This window comes from Periplaneta americana, chromosome 1, assembly GCF_040183065.1.
Source record: "Periplaneta americana isolate PAMFEO1 chromosome 1, P.americana_PAMFEO1_priV1, whole genome shotgun sequence".
Lineage (NCBI taxonomy): Eukaryota > Metazoa > Arthropoda > Insecta > Blattodea > Blattidae > Periplaneta > Periplaneta americana.
In genome coordinates, this window is record NC_091117.1 from 146,447,686 (window position 1) to 146,467,592 (window position 19,907).

At 36.1% G+C, this 19,907-nt stretch overlaps 1 protein-coding gene across 2 annotated transcripts in view; it reads left to right on the forward strand.

The window, feature by feature from the left end:
- Positions 1-19,245, forward strand: part of LOC138701838 (uncharacterized) — a 359,272-nt gene extending 340,027 nt beyond the window's left edge. For both annotated transcript variants that reach the window (XM_069829140.1, XM_069829150.1), the window contains exons 3-4: positions 9,638-9,871; positions 14,850-19,245. In XM_069829140.1, coding sequence (XP_069685241.1) covers positions 9,638-9,871; positions 14,850-14,972 — 357 coding nt within the window. In that variant the 3' untranslated portion in view covers positions 14,973-19,245. The remainder of the gene's footprint in view (positions 1-9,637; positions 9,872-14,849) is intronic.
- The last annotated feature ends 662 nt before the right edge of the window (positions 19,246-19,907 follow it).

A 19,907-nucleotide genomic window follows, 5' to 3' on the forward strand; every position in this document is an offset into this window, starting at 1 on the left:
AAACACGTCATTTACAATTGAATCGGTCGGAGCTGAAAGGCTTTATGTCGGTTTTTGCAACTTTTCAGGAAAAAGAAAACCAAGTAAATTTATTGAATGTGTATATTAAGCTGTAGAATAATTCCCTAGGTTATGTGTGTCACAATAGAAAGACAAATACAGGGCTTCATACACATTAAAAAATTATTTTAAAAAATTGACTTAATGCTTTTCAGCTCTGTGGTTGCTACTTACACTTCATAAATGATTTTAAAATTATTTATATTTCACTTGGTTATTTAGCGACGCTGTATCAAATACGAGGTTATTTAGCGTCGATGGGATTGGTGATCGCGAGACGGTATTTGACGAGATGAGGCCGAGGATTAGCCATAGGTTACCTGACATTTCCCTTACGGTTGGGGAAAACCTCGGGAAAAACCAACCGGGTAATCAGCCCAAGCGGGAATCGAACCCGCGCCCGGACGCAACTCCGGATCCGTAGGCAAGCGGTTTAGCAGACAGAACTACGCCGGTGGTTAAATTTAAATATTACATGGTATATTAGTTATATTTATTTGTAACATAAATACCACCTACATTCAATGAAAAGATGGTTATAAATTATTGCAACTTCTCTTACGATATAGCAAAATACAAGCTAAGTAGAGCAAAGTAGAGTAAAAAAATACAAAGTCACTTATGACTCGTATTACACTAAAACATTGACATCACATGGGCGCGAGTCCACACCTGTGGAGTTGTATTATATAGCATTGTATTTCTTAACATTCCATTGTATTCATACATTGCTTCACAGCTAGAATATGGAATAAGTCAAAAAATTTAATACTACTATAAAGTCTTAGGGCCGGTCGCGGGTTTCCGGTGGATGATCAGCGTTTTTCGTATTCATAAACCAGTGTTAACGATAGGATATGATTTGAATTCTGCACTAGTAACCAGTGGATAGCCGGGGCTAGCTTAGTACGCTCGTAGCGCGTGCTGCGAAATGTCTATGAATAGCACCCTTAATTTATAGTCACAGTCTAGTTGAAATATGGTATATACAGAAGAGGTTTATAGTATAGTCCACTAGTACAACACAACGTTTTAGTATCAATTAAATGAAGCGTTGTTGAATGTCATGAATTCGCCTACAGAATAGAAGGCGTGAGAAATTAAGTACTTCTTTAATTTGGCTCTAAGTAATCTTATGTTTTGAGTTTAATTTTTATATCGATAGGGAGGCTATTAAAAATTTTCACTGCCATATGGCAGTCACTCCTTTTCGATAGCACGATAGACTTACCGATGGAGTATGAAAGTCTGACTGCGAAACCAGGTGCCTCGGGTTCGAATCCTTGATGGGGCAAGTTACCTGGTTGAGGTTTCCTACGGAGTTTTCTCTCAACTCAATATGAGCAACTGCTGAGTAACTATCGGTGCTGGACTCCGAACTCATTTCACTGGCATTATCACCTTCAGTTCATTCAAACGCTAAATAATCTGAACCGTTGATACAGTGTCGTAAAATAACCCACTAAAAACACAAGGCCGCGGGATTGGCGGGAATCGGAAAGCAGCAGCTCGGTTGCTTGGTCAACTTCTCATGGTGCGGCGCGGCGGTGAAAGGCAGGAAGTCAATGACTTAATCTTAATGCTTTCCTCGTCCGTTCACGTTACCAATGCAACAATTTCTTGTACGAGGAGAAAGCTGACTTAATTCTTTCTTGCGCCAATCGATAGTTCTTGCTTAAATAGTTCATTATGCTGAATAAAAATATGTCCAATTTTGACTTCATGCCTTTCAGCTCCGACCGATTGTACAGAGTGATTTATATAGAACTGACACATTTCTTTCATTAATTGTTTCAAAACGAATTGTGCTAGCGACAACTTATTATACCTAAAATGTAGAGAAATTTTGGGAGATTATTTACCTCTATAGCAAATGTTGTCCGGCGTTGTCAAATCCGGAGATCTCGGTGGCCAAAGGTTCCTAGAAATTATTCCGTCGTCACATAACCGGATAAATGGAACCACGCATCATCTGTGAACCATGTGATGGACAATATGGCAGGATTTTGCACAATGAACGTGTAAAACCAACGACAATAATTCAATCTTTTATCCTTATCTGGTTCCTGTAGCTGATGAACAACCGTAACCCTATGTGGCTTTAGGCTCTCTGGCACATTGAGTAGGTGTACCCTGTCTCCTGCGACAAACGTCGTGCTCTTACGTCAACAACAACCGTGGGAAGCCTAGATGAACGATCCTTGCCTTTTTCACTCACCAGAGATCCAGTTGTTTCCAATTTGTTTACCAGTCCCAGTATTGTGTTTCTTTTGGGAGGATTGCGAACACCAAATTCTCTCTAGTATGCCCTTTGAATACGGTAGCTCTAATTAAATTCGTAATCCAGTATTGCTTCACAATAAACAAATTGGAAACAACTGGATCTCTGGTGAGTGAAAAGGGCAAGCATCGTTCATCTAGGCTTCCCACGGTTGTTGTTGACGTAAGAGCACGACTGGAGCAGTCACCCAAAAAATCATTAAGACGTTTGTCGCAGGAGACAGGGTACACCTACTCAATGTGTCAGAGAGCCTAAAGCCATATAGGGTTACGGTTGTTCATCAGCTACAGGAACGAGATAAGGATAAAAGATTGAATTATTGCTGTTGGTTTCACACGTTCATTGTGCAAAATCCTGCCATATTGTCCATCACATGGTTCACAGATGAAGCATGGTTCCATTTATCCGGTTATGTGACGGCCGAATAATTTCCAGGAACCTGTGGCCACCGAGATCACCGGATTTGACAACTAGGACAACATTTGCTATAGAGGTAAATAATCTCCCAAAATTCCTCTACATTTTAGGTATAATAAGTTGTCGCTAACACAATTCGTTTTGAAACAATTAATGAAAGAATTGTGTCAGTTCTATATAAATCACTCTGTATTACTTTTCATTCATGATGATGGATATTGTGTTTGGTGTACTATTTGAAGGTGGTAGAAGTCATTAAATACTCTGGTACCAAGAATGTTTTGTGTCGTGTTTATATTTATTTCCAGAGCGAATATGACAATGCAAGGAATGGAAAGCAATTTCCATTAGTCATGTTTCGGAAAATATACTTAAAGCGACATATTTGTCTAAAATTGCGGTATGTAATCACATGAAAGAAAATGAATCGAGAGGAAGGCTTAAACCCCATCCAAGAAAGGTATTCGTGACTCTCTTACAACATAGGACAGATGTAGGTCTGAAAGCTTTAAAACGGACAGTGCTTACTTTATATAAGAAGACTTTGTACCCAGTTTAGACGATATTTTTTCCGGAAGCTCGCAAAATACGAAGCACCACAAATTAAAATTTCATTTTTCTCATTGCGAAAAGTACTAAAAGGTATTGGATCCCAATACAGTAGAAATGAGGGCAATATGAAATACTTAATGAAACGTGGCGACAGTGTTTCTCGTCGCAACGATTGTTGAAAAACAAAATTTCGAAAAAAAAAAATTAGGGAATTTAGATTAAATTATTATTAGTTGTTGTTTGTTGTTTAGTCAACTGTCCGAAGACAATGATGTCTAGAAAGCATCGCTTATGAGGCAACTAGGCCAGGAGATAATGGAGTAGGGTGCCAGTTCCTTTCTCCCTTCATTCCATACATCACCGATTAGCTAGATATTACACTAATCAGACTAAAGATGCAGACAAAGAATGTTCTGTCTCTGACACATATCGTCAAGTGAGATGTAATAATAATAATAATAATCAGTGGCGCTACAGCCCGTGAAGGGCCTAGACCGACCAGCCGGCTGCTGGCCTGACGCCCACATGCCGAAGCAGCGGTGGACGATCATCCAACCAGAATGGAGGTATCGTGTGGTTAGCACGATGATCCCCCCAGCCGTTATAGCTGGCATTCGCAACCCGATTTCGCTACCTATCGTAGCTCCCCAAGTGCATCACGATTCTGGGTGGGCACCGGTCCCATACACTGGCCGAAATTTCATGAGAAAATTTCTTCTCCCACGAGGACTCGAACCAGCGCGCATTCCGTAACGCGAGTCCTAGGCAGGATGCCTTAGACCGCGACGCCACGGCGCGGGACAATTGAGATGTACTGATGTACAGTAGTGGCAAAAAAAAGCCCGACCGACCCTTGTAGCTGATTTCAGAGCTTTGTTCACTCTAGAACACGATAGACTGGTAACTAAGACTTTCATGGTTCGAATCCTGCCTGGGAAGGAAACTTTACTTTGTTCCTTATTGAAATGTATTCCCAATACTTTTCGATTGCTGGTAAAATTCATGTTCTGGGAATAATAAGGTAAGTAGTAAAATATCGCTGCAATCCGAAAGTATTGGGTCACATTCCCAGGCATATATCACTCAATGATATCATTAAAATATCTCTGACTTCTTGTGGCATCCCGTCTCTTTTGGAACCACCAGGTATTAGTAGCGCAGATGGTAAACGACCCGATGGTCTCACCTTAATTCCATGGTCTAGAGTTAGAGGAAAATCTTGAATTTGGGACTCTAGTTGCGTTGACACTCTAACTCCATCTTACTTACCGAATACCTCCAGACGTGCAGCATCTGCTGCTGAATTAGCCGTGAAGAAAAAAGTCAATAAATATACTCATCTTTTAGACAATTATATCTTTGTCCCCTTTGCTGTGGAGACCTTCGGCCCTTGGAGTCATGACGCTAAAGTTTTGGTATCTCAAATCGACCAAATTTTGATCTCCATTACTGGTGATGGTCGTTGCGCTACTTATTTGCGTCAATTTTTAAGTATTGCTATTCAACGCGGAATGCAATGAGCGTTTTAGGCACTCTTCCCGAACCCAGCCCTTTGGATAAACTCTTTCTCCTTTAAAATTTATTAAGTATTATTCTATAAGTACATACATAAATAAAAGACACATATAAATGTAAATTAAAAATAAAAAATAAAAAGAATAAAACATAGATAAATACAGATAGCATAAGCAAAAGATGTAAAATGTACCTATAAATGAATATTGCAGAGTAAAAAAAAAAATAGATATTAATACTATTTAAAATCAACTAGCCTACCTTCAGTAAATTAATAAGGAAATGTTTATATTTAATGAAAGAAATACTGAAATCTAGAGAAATATCATCTTCGTCTCGAAAAATATGGTAGGTATCACTAGTATGTGCATGACACCAAATCGATCGTCTGCCATTGTGAGTGATCATATAGGTTTGTGTAAAGATTGATATAATCTTAAGTATTTTATTCAAATGACTAAATGTTTGTCACATCCGTAACAATAAAATTACGCATGTCTAATAATGACTAATGTGGGGCAAGTGGAAAATAACATGATTTCCTCTAATCTTATAAAAACTGCTATGGATGAAGTTCACCGTTGCGTCCTTAATAGAAGAAGCAGAGATTCTGTATCAAATTACCCGATATTGCCACTTCTGTCCTCTTACAAGCTGAAACCGTCATACGGAGTTATGGAACTATACTCGAAGATATTATAGGATTCTGTGTACTTATGAAAGATGGCTTATAGCTGAAGTAGGGAAGATAATCAATAGCCGATACCGGGATAACGGGGTTTGTCAGGAACATGATACGTCTTGTTAGGAGAGCCCCTGACTTTCTATTGTCTGCACACAAGGCAGAGGGAATAATGGGGAATAGTTCGGCTGTCCAATCATGTCACTTATTCCGTTTGAAGTTTTGCTAAGAAAAAAGTTATTTCTGTCTGGCTGTGAATAGTGACTCAAGATTTATGAATTTACCACTTTCTTTCAGAGACGATCTTCTGTCCAATATCAGCTTTCATGCGCACTTCGGTCGATTCAACTATTCAGGCCAAGGAAGCGATTTCTCTCGTCGTATATTTCGAAGCTCAAACAACTGTAATAAATTTTGTGGAATGAGTGGAAGCTGGACTTGCTAGACCTTCGTAACCTGCTCCACTTTGATTACAGATTGTGTGACAATTTATCTTTAGATATTAATCCCTGCTAGGATCATAACGTTTAGAAATTTTGAATGTTGTAAATTCTCGTAATCATTATAAATTCATTAATAAAATTATTTCCAAATTTTAAGATACTTTTCGAGAAATAAAAAAATAACAAATATAGTTTAGTCTTGGTTCATTAAATTGAGAAAGGAAGCAATTTTATCAAATTAAAAAGATATTACATCTCAGTGTATACAGAGTGACTCACGAGATTTACCGTCCCTTAAGGAGCTTATATCCGAACACATTCTGAGCAAGAAATGTCATACAAACATGTGTGGTAATCTCAATATTTTCAGAGTTACACTAATTTTAAGTTGGTAGTAAAATACCTTTTTTCTTTAGTTTTAAGGGTAAAAAAATAATACCAATAGAGAATGAATTATTCAGAAATATAATTTCTGTAATTGGCAAAATAGCTCACTTTGTTCAGAACCTAAAATATTACTATAAATTAACAATATTCTTCAAACTATTCACGACTCTACACAAATCCACAGAATGCCACTAAGCGTTGTTTGTGAACATACTGTGTACCATCTATAGCGAGCGGCAGCAGGGCGAGGAGCGGGTGACATCTACAGGGTGATTCATTATTACGTGTAAATACTTCGTGTGTGTAATGTAGAGATGAAACTAAGACTAAAACGTTCTATACAACTTTTTTTTCAAAACCTATAATTCCAGAGTTAACGCCATTTTGCGTGGAACTTGCGCTCCCAAACAAAGAAAGGATAACACACCGAACGTAAACTAATTATCACTTTCGTACAATGCATTTGGACTTCAGTACAAAAACAACCAAAGTCACTAAACCCATATCCTCGGCAGTCTACTTATGCACATTTTGTGAACTAAAACCAAACACAGTAAAGAATGTAAAGCAATTTCTTCTAGACTTTACACATTTGCACAATTCTTAGTATAATGCATGTTCAAAGTGCTGTCCCTCAACTTGAAGACATACCTGTGCTCGCCGCCTTACTGATCTCTGAACGTTACACAACCCGTTCATCTCATCACGAACAATTCCACACGCATGTTCAATTCGCTGTTGTAGTACTTCTACGTTAGGTGCAGCAGAGGCATACACTAACGACTTCAGGCAGCCCCGAAGGTAGAAGTCCAGAGGGTTCATGTCCGGTGATCTGGCTGGCCAAGGAGTTGGCCCTGCGCGGCCTATCCATTGTTCTGGATACGCAGCATTGAGATACGCCCTTACGTTGCGGCAGTAATGCGCAGGAGCACCATCGTGCCTAAACCATAAGTTCACTCGCGTTGCTGGAGGGATATCGTGTAGCAGACCATGCAATTCGCGTTCCAAGAATCCGCGGTAGATTTCCCAATTCAACCGCGGAGGTAGAACTCGATGTCCGAGTAATTGATTACCCACAATACCACATCAAATGTGGGAGAACAGTAATGCCTATGTAGTTACTGCGATATAGGTGTCATCTACTGGAACTCTGGAATTAAAGATTTTGAGAAAAGGTTTTATACAACGTTTTAGTCTTAGTTTCACTTCTACAATACACACACAAAGTATTTACACGTAATAATGAATCACTCTGTATATTCCTCGCTGTACTCAACTGAAATATACTGCTTAGGTACGAACTTCCCAGCTATTATCATAATTATTAAATGTCGTGGTATTCCATGCCGTGACATTTATTTTTATTAGTTGGTACTCTGACTACTTCATATTCTGGTCTCTTCTAGTTCGGTGTCGTTCTTGGACATGATATCTAGGTCAACCCCTGCGGTGGCTGAGTGGTCAGATCTTCAGCCTGTCACGTAGGCGACCCGGGTTCGAATCCCGGTCAGGTCTGGGATTTTTCATTGAAAAATCCATAGTGAAAATTGTTACGGACAAGGTCGCAGTTGGGGTTTTTCTCGAGGTTATCTCGTTTCCCCTATATCAGGTATCTACATCATTCCGTTGCCGTTTCCCCATTTCGTTATCATTCCATAGCATTCCCCGATCGTCGGCTGGCGACGCACGGAGGAGGGTGGCCTCGTCCTAGGAACGAGCGGGGGTTGTCTGCTCGAAACCTGGCTAAGTAGTTAACGTTAGTGTAGTCAGTTTGTATGGGTTTGGTATTGCGTCTAGCTTGAGGGTTAGAATCGTAACAGGTCACAGTGCTTGGCCATAATACCCCCTCCCGTAATTTTGTTCTAATTCTAGGTTACTCCTGTCGAATTCCATTTTGCTTTCTCATAATATAGTTTTCCTTACCTAGATCATGTTGTTATATTATTCTACATTATGTACTATTGCGTGGGGTATACCATATTCTATTGTAGTGTTCTGAATTTGTTTTGTTATCTTACATTGTGATAATTTTGTTTGCATTACAGTATTCCGCTTTGAACATTATTTTCCTCTTTACAATGTACAGGGACATCATTTTATTTTTACTAACATTTCTAATATTAACCTGGATATACCTTTGGATTAACTGCTGAGAACCGGAAACACCGTTTGCTACCCACTTCCACGACAGGAGTTCGATGATACTGGCGTAAAATACAAATAAATCACTTTACTAGGTATAGGAGGGAAGAAAAGTAGTTCAGCTATTTACGTAAACTAGGAAATAGGCCTATCGCGATTTTCAATGTGATAATTTTCATTAGGTTTTTGTTTAAACAATATACAATACTGTATTAACAATAGGTGTTTTTACTCAGGAATTGAGCTATTCATTCGGATGTATTCATTATTCAGTGTATATTATAGCCTACTGTCTACACCACATTAGCGTATAATATAGAGAAGGAAGTTAAATTGAAAAATAATCATAATATGAATATTTAAACACATTTTTGAAAATGGTGGCCGTTCATTTCGATACAGGCTTCAGTTCTTTTGTGCATATTATCGCACTATAGACTATTGTACCTAATTCCAATTACCAGTTTCGTCCTTCGTACTAGTAACTCGTGTAGAAATAATTCTGTACCTACTCTATAAAAGAGTACCTTACGTACTGCAAATTCAATCTTCACTTCTGCCCGATCCGAAAAGATAAAATTACTCAGAGATGCTATCTACTGTCCGTCCATGTGGTTTTCCTGCAGGTTCGTAGAAAGGGGGGAAATCACATAACAGTTAATTACTTATCGAGGCAATTTTATTTAAGTTATTTTAAACAGTTGTATAATATTACGTAGACGTCCTAACAGAAATTAATGTTTTCAGAAAAGAGCTCCCAGCCATTAGCCTTTACAGAGGGGCGAGCAGAAGCGGGTGGGAGAAACCGGGATGCGACGTATCAAACGGACGACAGTACCTGTGCGAACATATTTCTGGAACGTACTATACTCACTAACTCAGTACTGTTTACTATGACCCTAAGGCGACTTTGACTACATACGCGGCCTTCGTTCTGTGTGGAGACGGTTGGAAGTTTACTAGTAGAGGAGGTGGAAGTGAAGTACATAAAAAAACTCAGATACAATAAAAATTAAAGTAAAAATAAAATGATGTCCCTTATATTTATAATGTTGCAATGTTTCTCGCTGTATACTGTAATTTATTGCGCATTCTTTCCCATATGCTGTTCTCTTATACTTTGTTGCAATCTTCACATCTGCTCTCGTGGCGTTGCAGACCCGGCTAGCCGCGGCCCAGGCAGAGACAGCGTGCAGAACTCCGGACGAAGATGCGGACGAAGCAGAGAAGCGTCGGAAAAAGGCAGCTGTGATGGCAGCGGCGGCGGCGGGGACCGTGGCGAAGCGTCCAGAAATCCTGCACAAATCGAGCAAGGAGCTCTACCGAGCAGTGGCGGCTCAGTGGGGTATCACCTGCAAGATGAGCGACCATTGTCGATGCCTAGACTGCCAGGTGTGTAGGATCCACTAATAATATGTAGCCTATGCGTTGAAGGTTTTCATAAAAAAACATCCTGAAACTTAAATTTCAGCGCTGTCTAGCTCTTGACTTAAAACACCACGCATAATATCTGGAATAAACAACTATTAGTACTCTAAGAGCCTATTGTATAAACCATGTAATCTTAGATCAGAGGTTAAATTGATCCTCATTCTAACTGAACTTGGAATTTTATGTTGTATAAAGTCTAATCTGACATTAATTTGTCTTATACTAAAGTCAACTTTGACTGAAGAAATTTCTCTGATTAAGTTAGATGATCCAAGTTCAGTTATTTCTTTTCTGTTTGAAATATACGAGTGACAGATTGTGCAAATAAAATATCCATTATTATTACTATTATTATTATTATTATTATTATTATTATTATTAAACAATAATATGGTAGGTACATTTATATATATATATATATATATATATATATTTTTTTTTTTTCAATTTCTTGCCTTAATACACAAACATTCTTATATTTTGTAAGTCTTTATCGTGTTCAGCAGTATGAAATAACATAACCTATAATTATATTATGTTTATAACAACCATTAATTTTTAATGGATATGATTAATAAATTTTCATTTAGCTGTATTAATAAACGAAAATTGTCTTTTTATAAAGCTTTATTATGTTTAGCAGTATCAAACACCGTAACATGATAATAATTTGGAGAACGGTCAACCTTCTTCTTATTGTCCGCCATTATCTACAATGCACAAAAACAAACCAGTGTCTCCAACAGAGTGTACGGAAAGTCGCCATAAAGTAGTTGGAAGGTAGCTAGAGTTCTCATTATTAACAAAGAAAGATTAAATTTTATCACTGTGGGTGCTAAAAAGATCGCTAAATCCCTATTTAAGCAATATAAAAGTTAAACGAAATTGTCGTTGAAAAAGAGTTGAAGTCGCTAGATTGGCAACACTGAACAAACCTGTACAACATGGTCCGCGCATCACATACTTCACCTGTTTATGCGATGTTGCCAAATCCCTTTCACATGAACTTAGATTGCATTTGAACCAAGGTAATTTGATCGCAGAAAACTTTTATACAATAGAAGAAGTGTCTGAACTCGGTTCAATTTCCGATCTTTGATCAAAGTTGATCTTTTAGTCAGGGAGTTTTATACAATTGGGCCTTAGATTTGCTAACACAAGCGACCACTTCTGAGAATTGGATGCTGACTACTTCGCCCCCCAAATTTAATGTACTGAACAATAAGCATGCAGAAATCGGCATTGTTTTCTTATGTAATTATTTAAAAATGGAATGTAAAATATAAATACAGTATAAAAATAAACTTATAAAATTTTATTAAAAAAGATGCACAAGAACGAATCACCTATGAGAACTTTGAAATTTACCTACACTTCTGATGAATGGTTGGTTATAAATAAAAAATACCCTTGCATTAATTTAATGTTCGAATGTTGGTCGCCATTTCATTTTCTCATCTTAACACTAACATTTTTTACACTTTACACTCTTCCTAAAAGTATGTTCTTCACGCAATTTTCCCTCTACTACACTCCAGTATTCTTCTTTTCAATTTCCTTTGCCACTTGCTCACCACTTACAAACCTTTTCCAAAGTTATAGACCGTCTTTCCTTTACTATTACTCATTTGCCTCCCACTGTGTAATTGCCTCCCACTGTCTGTACTTTCCCTTCTAGACGACACATCTCCTCTTTCCTCTTTATCTTCTCCATTACTCCTTGGCTGGTGACCCATACCTGCTTTGTTTATGTTGTTGGGTCTGCAGAAAAACCAATTATTTAGTCCTGACAGCTCGGCGACGTGAAAGCGGGGAGGTAACAAGAGTTGTGGGAAGAACTCCGGAGTAGAGATAAGAGCGACTGGTCAGTAAAGAAACGCAGTACAGCTTAACTGTACTGGAAACACACCGCTCAACCGCACGCGTGACATCCGATCGCTCTGAATGCAAGCGACTAACTCGAACACCCCTTGGCGTAACTTAATGGACTCGCCTGAACCAGGCGCACATTGTCGGCGACTGTCAGGACTAAATAATCGTACTTTTCTTTTGTACTTCTTTGTCTCACACTCTTTTCATTCCCATCTCCTATTACTGCGCCTTTGGGTGACGTCATAACGATTTTTTCCATGTGTCGACTTCACTAATCCCCACTCGTTTCTTGACGTCACTCTAATTAAACTGTCTGCATGAAAGTAGGACGGTCTTCCTGAACATGGAGAATATTATATACCGGTATATATATATATATATATATATATATATATATATATATTTATTTATTTATTTATTCATTCATTAAACTTGGTAGAGATAAGGCCATTATGCCTTCTCTTCCCCTCTACCAGGTGATTACAACTACAATATTAAGAATACAATTCCAATTACAACTAATATTAAATGTACAATAACAATAAAAATCAGAGTACTAAAAGATTACCTGATTAATAAAGGCTAGGCAATTCATTATAGAATTTAAGAACAAAGAAAGATTTTTTTTACTGAAGTACAAATTAAACCTAGTATAATAAAATTATATAGTGATGAAATTACCGGATATTGAAATATTTTGTGATAGAACCAGTCTCAATTGGCTAGTAAGTTTGTGTTTGAATTCAATTTTATTTCGACAGTCCCTGATTCTAGCAGGTCGCGAATTCCAGAGTCTAGGCAGGGCTATTGTGAAAGAGGATGAATATGAGGAGGTACGATGGGATAGTATTGTTAGTATTGTTTCATGGCGAGAGCGTGTGTACAGATTTTGATAGAAAGAAAGGTAAGTGAAGCGAGACGACAGGTACGAAGGAATAGAAAAGTTCAATACTTCGAATAAAAGGAGAAATTAATGTAAATTTCTTTTCTTTTCTATATAAGCCAACCTATTGCTTCCAGGGATGGGATAATATGATCATATTTGCGAACATTGCTTACAAAATGTACACACAATTTATTATGAGCACGTTCAAGTTTCGTTTTGTTGTCGCTGGAAAGGTCAGTAATAATATTCATATGAAAATATCCCTCTTTGAAACGAGAGGACCATTTTCCTACCGTAGGCTACAAATTAACAATTACAAGGAAATTCACAATCTCGCAGCATTTTTCGCGCACACTACAGCATCACACGTGTTGGAAGAGACTAGCTACTAACACGTAACCGGAACCGTTTTACGGAAGTGGGAATGGGAAATAATGTGTTAAGAAAGCAAGAACACTGCACTCACCCACGTAGTCTGTGTTGCCATATGTACATTTTACAAGTTCAGTATCACATGCTTTTGAAGAATGTCAGTTCTTGTAAAGTCGTACAACCATTATTGTTGAAATGTAGTTTGAGCATTTATGGTTTAAGTGAGCTGCTGGTGGCCGATTAATTTTTTTTTTTTTGTTAAAATACTATAGTTTGGAGTACTTTCAATTTAAAATGTATTTGTATAAAACTGACAATTTTGCTGCCACCCTGTCTAGTAGACAATGAATGGAAGTTAATTTCAGGAGCCAAAATATCTGTGATACTAACGTAAAACTACTTCGTCTTTGTTTTATATAAACCCGACTTTAATTTTCAAATATTCTGGAAGGGTTCAAATCATGAATAGTAACCTATATAAAGTAAGATGAATAATATTTGATTTATAATTTAAAACTGTTTTTATTATGCCTTCTGTGTGTTGTAGTCTGGTTGTATGAAACATCGCTAGATCACAGCGGTAGAGAGCTTGCTGCACGACCTGTCGGTTTCCTTGGGTTTCTGTCTGCTACAGTACTGGGTGTTCATTTCAAAGTGTGTCATGACGTTGCTGTTGATGAGTCAGCGATTTGAAGCTAGTTTCAGCTTTTGTGTCAGAGAAGTTGCCTATAAATCAAGGCATTCAATCTGAACTCGAGAACGTGTACGGTATAACTTGAACGTCGTAGCAACAGATGGCGGTCTGTACGGTCTGTGTGCTACCATAACCTCTTTCGAACTGTGTTTTGCGCGGCCAAGTCGTACGCAGGGTATTTGTTATCATCGGTTGCGTACGGCAACATTCCACAACACAAATCAAATGCTCCGTGTCCATGTTGACCGTCTAAGTTAATGTCAACAAATACGTAAGTAATCGTCTTATCCCTCTCGCCATATCCCGAGTGTAAGAAAAAACTCACCTCAGTACATGTTTCGAAACAGTTCACATTCCTGCTACTACCGGAGTTACTGTACGTATCGGTAAGTACTCTTCTGAATGAACGCCGCACTTGCTAGGCAACTTCTCTGGCACATAAGTAATACACCTCTGCGGAAGTGTAGGAAGATTGAATTCTCTAGGCTCATCGACTAGCATACAGCGACACACTTTGAACTGAACACCCAGTATTTCCCGCCCATGCGCAGAATCGGAGGTGGATCTCCTCCCTATATGTTCATTTACTTGCTTTAAAACTCTGCTTCTTTCTCTGGCCGCTAGTGCGCTGTTGTCTGTGTGTTAACTGCAGTAAAGGAGGACTTTCCTCCTCACAAACAATCTCGCATTCTTCTCACAGTTTTCACGCAACACATGAGCACACATCCTTTAAAACTCGATTAATCGAGGTTTTCTGACAGCTGTGAACTTAAAAATTATCGAATCTTCCTCGAATTTCAAGGTACATATTTTATTTGCTATTTACTTTCGAAAGAAGAAAAAGGTTAGGAGGACGTTCCTCCCTTCCCTCCCCAAAGGAACCGCCACTGATGATAATACTATGAGATTAAAGTGACATACGACAAATCCCTAACAAATTTATTACAAAGGTCCTATTGCAATAGAAACCAAAAACAGTACGAAATTGTGCATGAAACTCTTACTTTAAGATTAAACAAAATATAAGAAAATACATGTATGGCAGTTGTATAAATTGTTTTAGCCTATATATTGCCTGTAGCAAATCTTTACGTTAGTCTGCTCTTTCGTTCCAGAGTCGCTACTTCGACTGCGAGTACGACCAGACCGATCAAGAGAAGTCAGAAGGCGCCCTAGACGGGATACCACCGTCGGTCCTGTCAGGAGGGTTACAAGGGACGCCTTGTAATATCCTGTGAACTAGAAACAAGACTTCCGTCTAAGGAGATTTAATATGGTCATCCACTTACGTCAGACAAGTCAACGAACAGTTGAATAACGACACACATCGGGGTGCATTCTTGAAACCGTCTCCTAAGCATACAGTGTGACGCTCGAAGTTCCAGTGCACATGTCTACTAGGTTAATATTTGTTTAAAATTCGCGAAATCTGCAAGTGTCAACTTTTATTTATACTTATGCTATCGAAGTATGTCAATTATGAAGGAACATTTGTATTGAAACCTGGTAGCGTGGTCTGTTAAAAATAGTTTTATTTTCATTTTCATTACTTAAAATAATAGGCTTATTTATTAACTCTCTTAAAGAAATCTAAAATCAAATATAGCATACGAAACGAAAGGGTACGTCTATTTGACAAATATTTGGCAAATGACTCACGAAATACTAAAATATAATTGATATTTTACTATGGGTTTCGTTGAACTTGACATTAGAAACTGTTTCGGAGCATAAGCTTGCAAATTTACTCCATAGATTAAACAGACATTACATTAATTTTAGAGTAATATTGATATTGTATTAACTTTAATGTTATTAACGCAGAAAATTTCGCTCCAGCTGCGAGGATGGAGCCCAGGACCCCCAGATTTACGCAATGGATGCTCTAGCCACTGAGCTACGCCGAAGTTCAACCCACCGCACCGGATCGAATATTTCTCCTTTGGTTCTTTTGGTTGAACTTCGGCATAGCTCAGTGGTTAGAGCATCCAGTGCTAAACTGGTTCAAGCGAATTTTTCTCCATTAATAACAAATGGTAACCATCACAGATCATTTTGTAGGACCAAAAAAAAAATCTTTACATAAAATTAATGCTTCAATTTAGACTTTTTTTTCTATTAACAACGAATTATTTTGTGTTAATTTCCTTCGTGTATGTAAATGTTAAATCACTTCATCTTATTTTTACAATTACATTCTTAAATTACAATTCTTTCTAAATAATTTACAGTAAAAGACACTTTGAAACCATAGTAATTTATTTCAATACAAAATCTATTACTTCACTGCCGACGGAAAATGTCAAGTCCGTATAGACTTTTCGTTTCCAGTAAACTAATTTGTGAGAGAGAAGTACAACTAGTTCTATAATAAAATTCGTAATCCTTTAGAGAAAAAAATCGATGTTTGAATTACACATCTGACATGCATAAATTTAATCCATATATATTTTTTTTGTTGAAAGACATTTGAGACAACGAGACGATTGGTCTACTGTTTATAAATAACACCGAGTTTAGAATAAATTACTTAACAATATTTATTATTTATCATCTCATAGTCGAGAAATATGAAGAAGTTAAAATGAGGCCATTTTTGGTTTAACCTTTTTTGAGCGTCTGTCAGAAATGTTTTCGTATATCCAAATCTTCTAATGTTTATAAGAAATTATGTTATTTTAACATGATACAGCTACTAAAGGATAATTATTAATTATTTCTGCATAGACTGAATTATTGTCGCACAGCTGAAATTTCATTTTTGAAATGATGTTGGAAGTACTTTTTAAAGTGCAGCACCGTCGCAGTACTGGCAGGTACAGGGAGCTGAAAATAAATTGAGGTAACAGTTTATTTTAAAATTCCATACAGTTTTGTTATGTTAACGTTTTTATGTTTATTATACCACAAACTCCGATATTTTTATACATTATAGTCCAAAACATAACATGTTACTTTTAACCAGAATTTTCGTTTCAATTCATATAGAATTCTTCTTTTCATACGCACCAATTTTATGTTAGCTAGTTAGAAGAATATGTTTTTTAGTTAACAGAAATTATTTTTATAACTATTTGAAACTTCCTCATTTTTTATTTTTGGAAATGTTTTGTTGCAAAACAGAAGATAAGTTTTAGGACTAAATTTGTTAATACAAATTTATTTCCTTATATCTTGCTTTATATAGCAAGAAACTGATATTATTTTACATATTATATAAGTTGTTAACTTACACGGCGTACTCCCAATATCCTAGAAAAGAATATAGGAATATATTGCAATTAAAGAAACACCACTTTTTACCGTGTGTACGAACATGATTGAACATGGAAAAGTTTTAGTACCGGTATATAGCAAAAAAAAGATTAGATTTGAGTTTAAAATTAGCAATGTGTACACAAAATTGTATTATGTACACAAGTCTTATTTTCGTCAAGTTCTAGCTTGTTTTCTTATTGCTATAAAACACTTTTCCATAAGCCAAACATTAAAACAAATCTAAGTGATAACATAAGTTCTGTTTCCAAATTAACATATATTTTCATTTCACGATAGAATTAACGATATTAAAAATTTAATAAAAGCATATCTAGAAGAAGGAGAAATAAAACATTACAAATTCGAAGGGTAAGTTTCAAAATCAGCATAAAATATTAAACTTCTGAGAAGTCTAATTTAATTTTTTTTATTTAATTTCAATTTGTATTGAATCACACACAACTTTTATAGCTATGAAATAAATTAAAAACTTAATTTCAGAACATATGGAATTTACTTACCAGATTTACTTACTTTTGATATTTTTTTTTTTACTTTTCTGGTAACCGGTAACATAAAGTATGTGTCAATAAATATATTGCGCGCAATTACTACAGGAGAGTAGAGAAGGTATGAAGTTGTTGCAAACCCTGCTAATTCATGCCTTCACCTTACTCAACTTCCAGCACTAACTTCCTTATAAAACTATTGTAAGTACAAGTAGATTTGATTACATATTATAACTGCTTCATGTAACGTCACAACATTTTTTACAATAACGTAATTACAAAACAATTACAACAATATTGATGTGTCTAAATGTATAACAGATAAATTGTACTTGGGCTTAACATGCGGAAACAGTACACTTTTGCTATTGAAATAAATGTAATACATAAATATTGGAATTTACATGAAAATCTGTGAACACTAAAATGTTTTATTATTGATTTCATTTAATCATCAAAAAACATAGTAATATTCTCAGAATAATAAAAGTGGATAGTAATACGTCACAACAAATGAATGAGTCTGATTAACAAGAAGACTCAACATGCATAACATATTGATATCACCATCTTGATTGCTAACATACAGTGTGTTAATTAAGTATGGAATATTGTTAATGACTCTTTATATATTCATTTTATGAAAAAATACCAAAAACGAAAGTTGTTGGAGATATCTAACTAAAACTTATGGCTGTGGTCTCACAAAAGTATTGATTCATGTACAGTGTGTGACAAAAGAATAACTTACTTACTTACTGGCTTTTAAGGAAACCGGAGATTCATTGCCGCCCTCACATAAGTCCGCCATTGGTCCCTATCCTGAGCAAAATTAATCCAATCTCTATCATCATATCCCACCTCCCTCAAATCCATTTTAATATTATCTTCCCATCTACGTCTCGGCCTCCCTAAAGGTCTTTTTCCCTCCGGCCTCCCTACTAACACTCTATATGCATTTCTGGATTCGCCCATAAAATAGCAACTTATATTAAGTTTTACATATTTGAAATCTCCATTCAATTTTACATACTAATAGAAGTTTGACTCAGCATAAACGATGAATACTCTCTTGTAAATATTATGATTCTTTCAAATTCTTTGATAATGTAACACAAAATAAATATGTGTATTCATATGGATCAGGCCATGAAACAAACAAAACAATAACATAGAACTGTTTCAGATAATGTTTAAAATTATGGTTCTTTCAAATGCTTTTATATGTAACACACAATAAATATGTGTATTCATATGGAGTAGGCCATGAAACAAAACAATAACATAAACCATCAATGTCTTCTTTTCATTCCTGAGTTTAAAAGAATATTATAATTTTGATCATTATCTGAAACAGCTATGTTATTGTTTTGTTTGTTTCATGACATGCTCGTTACGAATACACGCATTTACAGAATTTTGTGTTACATTATCAAAGCATTTGAAAGAACCATAATATTTACAAGATAATATTAATCACTTGTACCGAATTAAACTTCTATTTGTATGTAAAATTGAATGGAGATTTGAAATATGTAAAATTTAATATAGGGTGCCATTTAAAAAAAAAGTGTTATTTTTTGCCACACCCTGTACATGAATCGATACTTTTGTGAGACCAGAGGCATACGTTTTAGTTACAAATCTCCAACATCTTTTGTTTTTGGTATTTTTTCATAAAATTAATATGTAAAGAGTTATTAGCAATATTCCATACTTAAACAAAAACACACTGTTTAACAATAGTATAATAATAATAATAATAATAATAATAATAATAATAATGATTTATTTTAGCTGGCAGAGTTAAGGCCGTAAGGCCTTCTCTTCCACTCAACCAGCAAAAAGTGTATATACATATGCATGAACTTACAAAGAATCCAACAATTTGATTAAGTGAGAGTTACATGTATACAAGAGTTATTTACGAATTAAACAACAAAATACTATGAACTATTAATTAAACACTGAAATAAACTGTGTAGCAGAATTAAACTAAAATACATAGAATGTTAATATATTTCAAATAATATTAGATAATAGAAAGAGATTATTACGAGACAATTAAAATACAGCACAATCAGGATGATGTCTAAAGAAAAAAGTAACAATGTAGTCAGTGATAGTTTAAATCAGTATGATTGGAGTGAAATGCTAATAAGGTTTATACAGAAAAAATCATCATTATAGACAAATGAACAAAAAAATTATAGTCCACGTGAGCTTAGGACAGTAACAAAAAACCATAATGGGCCAAGCGCCATTTACTAAAACCATAGAAAACAAAGGTTGAAATGAAGTTATTACCAAAGTCTAGTATATAGTCACGAAGCTCAATACGTAGTAAATATGCAAACATTAAGTAGTTGCTCACCACTAGGATCGCTAATATCGGCTCATTGCAGG